The sequence below is a fragment of the Xenopus laevis genome, chromosome 7S, assembly GCF_017654675.1.
Source record: "Xenopus laevis strain J_2021 chromosome 7S, Xenopus_laevis_v10.1, whole genome shotgun sequence".
NCBI classification, from domain to species: domain Eukaryota; kingdom Metazoa; phylum Chordata; class Amphibia; order Anura; family Pipidae; genus Xenopus; species Xenopus laevis.
The window spans coordinates 68,823,220-68,829,505 of NC_054384.1; the positions used below are offsets into that span (position 1 = coordinate 68,823,220).

At 37.5% G+C, this 6,286-nt stretch overlaps 1 protein-coding gene across 1 annotated transcript; it reads left to right on the forward strand.

The window, feature by feature from the left end:
• Window positions 1-1,605: 1,605 nt before the first annotated feature.
• bsx.S (brain specific homeobox S homeolog) lies at window positions 1,606-5,643 on the forward strand. The gene is made up of 3 exons (XM_018228425.2): window positions 1,606-1,941; window positions 4,408-4,598; window positions 5,203-5,643. Exons 1-3 carry the CDS (start codon window positions 1,683-1,685, stop codon window positions 5,446-5,448), a joined length of 696 nt encoding a protein of 231 aa, XP_018083914.1. The 5' UTR covers window positions 1,606-1,682; the 3' UTR covers window positions 5,449-5,643.
• Window positions 5,644-6,286: the final 643 nt, after the last annotated feature.

Genomic DNA, 6,286 nt, shown 5'->3' on the forward strand with positions numbered 1-6,286 from the left:
AGGATTAGCACTAGACTCTAACATCTCCTCTAATTATCTAATAGCATGGCTTCTAGAATTCCAGCTCTATTAAAACACTTTTATCTATTAACAGTAGTGATTGGAATTGTAATGATGACTTGATTTCAAGAAGCTTAAAATCAAGAGATGGATGCAAAGCACTCTTTTTTTTTAATATCCAGGAGTTTAACATCAATAATTAGAGCAATTTGCAAGATGCAAGCTCATTTTAAGTTGGCTGTGATGTTGGATATGACGCTAATTTGAGAAAATTGACTTTGGGGAAATGTTTTAGATTAAAAATAGCAAACACAAAAGCCCAGGGATAATGAAATGGGTTTGAATTAACCCAAAGTGCCAAAAAAATATCTGTGTGTGTGGTACAAATGAGTTTGCCTGTGTGTGTATATGGAATGCCCACACACATAGACACCAATATACAAGTATAAATAAAATATGTAATAACTGATTGCTTGTGTTGTACCTTTGTGGTGAAATATGTGGGAAATGTGTATTATATTATTTGAACCAGTAAAGAATTGTTTTCTTTTCTGCCCATTATATCTCATTTGGGTATACACTGTGGGGCACATTTACCTAGGGTAGAATATCGATGGTTAATTAACCCTCGATATTCGACTGCCGAATTGAAATTTAGCGCAATTCGTTCGATCGAACGATCGAAGAAATAATCGTTCGATCGAACGATTAAATTCTTGGAATCGAACGATTGGAAGGATTTTAATCCATCGATCTAACGAAATTCCTTCAATCAAAAAAACCTTGGAAAGTCTATGGGGACCTTCCCCATAGGCTAACATTGGCCTTGGTATGTTTTAGGTGGCGAACTAGGGGGTCGAGGAATTTTTTAAAGAGACAGTACTTCGACTATCGAATAGTCGAATAGTCAAACGATTTTTAGTTTGAATCGTTCGATTCGAAGTCGAAGGTTGTAGTCGAAGGTTGAAGTAGCCCATTCGATGGTCGAAGTAGCCATATTAGACCATTCGAAATTCAAACTTTTTTTCCTCTATTCCTTCACTCGAACTAAGTAAATGGACCCCTGTATGTGTATTATACATATGTATATATATATATATATATATATATATATATATATATATATATACACACACACACACACACACACACACACACACACACACACACACACACACACACACACACATTGGGCATATACATGTAATTTACATGAACACAAAAAGAAGCTATGAGGATTAAAATGTAAAAGACGATTGCTTCTAATAAATAATGCCTGGTGTGCTTTCCATCCCTTCTGATTTTGAAATGCAAATGAATAATTACAATAGAGCATGAAATGATGAACTCGTGCGCGTAAAAAGCGCCTCCCGGCAGAGCATCATATAGTAATGAGCACAATTAATGTACAGTTTCAGCACCTCGGACAGCAGCGCTCTCTGCAATCCAAGCTCTCAATTAGTTTCAATGGAAGGGAAATCGCTTCCTCCCGCCCTGCTCTTCCCATTGGTTGTCAGCTGAGACACCTCAGGTCTCCGAGAAAACAAATGTGATCCATCTAGAGCCACCTACATCCTACCTACTATGCCTGAAGACAAATGCGTTTTGGAGAGAAGAGGAGATTAGAAGATTGACTTGACTACAACTCAGCTTGAATACTGATATTTGTTCTACTCTGGACAATGAATTTAAATTTTACTTCCCCTGGGCACCATGTGTCTACCCAAAGACCAACTTCATTTTTTATTGAAGACATTTTGCTCCACAAACCAAAACCTTTAAGAGAATCTTCTACCCATTTCAGCAGTTCTTTTACTTCCAGAGTTCCTATTTTAGACTACGGGTACCCACTGATGCCTACACCTACAATTCTAGCCCCACATCCCCATCATCTACTACACAAGCCTGAACATCACCATCCTTTTTTTCTTACCACATCAGGTAAGTACAATCTCGTCATTCTTAATATAAGTAATGCAGCAATGCCTTTTCTGTATAACTGTCTCATCTTATTGAGAGAGGAGAAGTCATCTCCGAGACCGATATGAATGGAAATAAAACCAAGACAAACACAGTGGTTGCTACTGGTGCGTTTCAGACATATTTTTTCTACAAGAAAATGAAGAAAAATGAAGTGTAATAACGTGTATGTGAGGAATTCTTTATACCCGACCGATGGATATTGTTCCAAAAGTTATATTTAGGCAATATGTTCATTATTATTGAAGGTCAGAAAATATATCAGTGAGTGAAGCCAATTCAGTGTTTTTACGAAAAGCAGCAAACTGGAAATCTTTATTTCCTGCTGAATTTCACCTGTTTTACTAATATTTTACTACTGAAGAAAACGAAGAACCACAGATTGCTGAAATAGGTCTGCTTTTATTTAGGAACAGAGCAACATATATACAATTCAGTGACTCCTGTAAAGATAAAATACTACAAAGTGTCATTCTAGAAAATTGATATCGATTTAGTACCTTTATTCAATCACTTGAAAAATATTCCCTGGATTATTGACATTTTATATTATATATATATATATATATATATATATATATATATATATATATATATATATATATATATATATATATATATATATATATATATATATATATAAACCACCAATATACAGTACACTTATATTCTGCAAAATTTTAAAGATTTTAAAAATTAATGAATCTGTTCTGGAAGGGTCTGTGCGATTTATTCTTTGCCAATATATATTAAACTATAAATTGCATACACTGTACATACCTACAGACAAGATACGAAAACAAACCCAACAAAAAAGCAAAAATCAAAGGGTACAAATGAATAACATAACTGATTATATTTGGTAGGATGTATGAGCATTGTACTGTGTGTGTGTGTTGTGCCTCAAATCCAGTGCGGGTATTTAAAGAAGTTTTAAACTTAAAATATAAATGGATACTATTGCAAGTGTGGCAGTCTGGAATTAGGCCAAGCACAATTATAATGTATTAGACAAATGTTATATTGTTTTGTTAACTAATTTGAAAAACCTTAATTCCAAAATGGTGTAGGAAAAATACGCATATTAACGCGTGTAGAACAAATGAACAATCATATCTATAATATTTCCCCTTAGGTCTTTACAAGATTGGTTAGATTAGGTTACTGGTAATAAAAATGTCATAGGTTAAATTTAGATAAAACGTTGTCAATCACATGGTTTCTTGTACACAGAACGTTTTTAAATACATGAATTACTCTCCCACAGAGCTAACAATCTAACCCAAGATAAGCAGGATGGTTCGGAGATCCCAAATGCCCTCACCTGACAGTTGCAACTGCTGTACAAGTCTTGTACGATTTTGCCTGAAAGAAAATGTCATTCTCAGTAACTTTGAATTGTACACATTAAAAATCATCAGTGGTTGGGTTGTTCCTCTTCCTCTTTTTTTAAGATGAGATATTATCAGATTTTTCACCATAAACAAAGACTTCTTTCAATTGCTTTTCATCATTTATTTTTTTACCCTTTTCCCAATATTTAAGTTTAACGTTTCATATTCCTGTATCTGGTGTTTCTGTCTGACAGCTCAGTGATCCAGGACATTTCTGAACTGTTCCAATTTGCTACATTTAATTGATACATTTAGTTGATACATATCTCAGCAGCGTCTGTGGAATATTAGCAACTATTGTATCAATTCTGCCTTTAATGAAACTCAGGGATTCTGCTCAACAGAAACAAAGGTAAGAAATGTATCAATTAAATGTATCAATTTAGAGCAGTTTACATGGTCGGCGACCACCCTTCCCAGGGCTGCTTTAGAAGGTGTAAAAAATGAAACGTTATACTGCAATATTAGAAAAACGATCACAAATAGAAAGTTGTCGGAAAAATCCTTTATTTTTGGTGAACCATCTGAAACCAACTGAACTGAAAAAAGTGTTTGAAGGTGAACAACCCCTTAAAGTCGTCAGTGACATTGAGATTATCTGTCCCTTTCTGCACTCCTGGGTCTGACTGTTGAAACTATGTAGAAAGACTGCTTCAGCCTATCATGGTTCTGCACAAGTTTGGTGGCTTCTGCTACATTATTTCAAAAGTCATAACCAGCAGGTCAGGCGACATGTGACGGTTATATTGGAAAAAAAACTTTAAAACTCGCAAGTGTGTGTTGGAAGGTTGCTTTCAATTACATCTTCTTTAATTGGGAAACAAGTCAAGCACTGGGCGCACATAGGAAATGGGGAGATGATGAAAGGATCAAGGAAGAATATATGTTGTTGCTAAACATATTCAGTGATGCTGTAGTCATTTTATTATTGATGATATAGGTTAAAGAAGGAGTTGAATAAAGCTGATGATTATTGATGATGATTTGGAAGGCAATTTATCAGTGACATGACGTCTTTCTCACTTTCCCGTAGGGTTGCCAGTACCAGCATTGTTCCCCCATCACTCGGAGCTGCCGGGCAAACATTGTCGCAGAAGGAAAGCGCGCACTGTGTTCTCCGACTCGCAGCTGTCTGGCCTGGAGAAACGCTTTGAGCTGCAGCGCTATCTTTCTACCCCAGAGAGAGTAGAGCTGGCCACTGCCCTTAGCCTTTCCGAAACTCAGGTAAGTCCTGGGCCCCGGATCCCCATAGTTGTCTGTGAGGGGCCCATAGTCATAGTAAAATAGTAACATAGTACCATAGTAACATTACTGCCCCACCCACCCGGTCCCTCTCTTCTAAGGTCCCCACAAATCACCCCTCAATTAACCGAGCTCCTGTTCTGTCCAAGCTAATGGCATTGAGCATATGAACTATCAGCCAACTCTACCCAACTCCTACTTCTCTGCCTCTGTACCCTCCAAGGAACAGACCAGTGTGTATTTGTACTCATCTAACTTTTGGCTGGAACTGTTCATTTAATGAGACATGTATTTATATTTTAGCATTATCCTCAGCGCATGAGTAGAATACTGAGCCCCAAACAAACCCTCCTCTTACAATAGGATTGTTATGAAATCTTTTAGTTATAGGACTTATGCGACATCTCCCACAAACTTCAGAACTGACAGTCTTTCCATATGGGGCCAGAAAAGCAGGGGATGACGACTATTTTGGGGATCAGTAAGGGGATGTGGACATTCTGCTTTGAATTTCAGGGTCCAACTAATTACAATTTAACGTATAAATGCAAACAACTCCGGTAACACTTGCCCAACATTTCTTTAGGTAAAAACGTGGTTTCAGAACAGGCGGATGAAACACAAAAAGCAGTTAAGGAAAACCCAAGACGACCCCAAAACTGCCATGAGCGACTGCCATTTGGATCATAGCTCCAGTGAAACCGAGTCGGGGGATTTAAATAGCACAGAACGGGCCAAGGGGGGCAGCCAGAACCTCTTCCTCAGAGATGAAGCTGAAGATGATGTTGATATTATAGATGATTTGTGCCCATCGCAGCATTCATCATTATAGTGGCTGTTACCGCTTATTGTGCCCTCATCATCACTGGGAGACCCAGAAGCTGCCGTACAGCAAGTACAGGCCACGGGAAGCCTCTCTAGTACAGCTGATCTACAGAGATCCTGCACTTTCCATTGGCTGACACTGAGCCCTTGCACAGGACTAGGAGGATACAACAAATAATAAAAACTCGGGTTTTGTCGGGTTATCAGGAAGACCTCCTCCCACCCAGTAATAGTATCTCCTCCTCAGTATGCAATGCTTGGGCACATCCATCTAACACCTGTACTTTGTTCCCTCACTCACAGGATTTATCTCCAATGTTTGAGTTAGAAGAAAAATGGAGACATATTAGTGTACTTAAGGTAGCCGGGCACAAAATGGTCTCGGCGAAGATTACCGTATGTACTGGTGTAAAGATACAAGTCAGAATTGAGGTTTTCATATATGCAGCTACTTTCTCTCTGGGTACATTCCTTTATATGCAGTTATTTCATTACTAAATTGGACAATACCGGCTTTAGATACCATGCTGATATGACAAAGGCTGTTTATACCCAGATTTCATGATTCAAATGCCTGTTCACTGCCATATGCCTTATATTCCATTCAACAAAATACTTTATTCCAGTCCACGACATATTATATCCAACTTCCCTAGAACGTGTGTGTTTTCTGCTCCATATAACAAATAGATTTGGGAACACTTGCGTTTTAATATGAAATATATCTGGGCCATTCTGTACCCATGAAATCCCTATCATTTCTGACACTGGCCAATAGAAATCAATGACTTTTTCTGAGGATAAATTAAAAAAAAAAACGAATAGCAAAATTAAACAAGTTATTC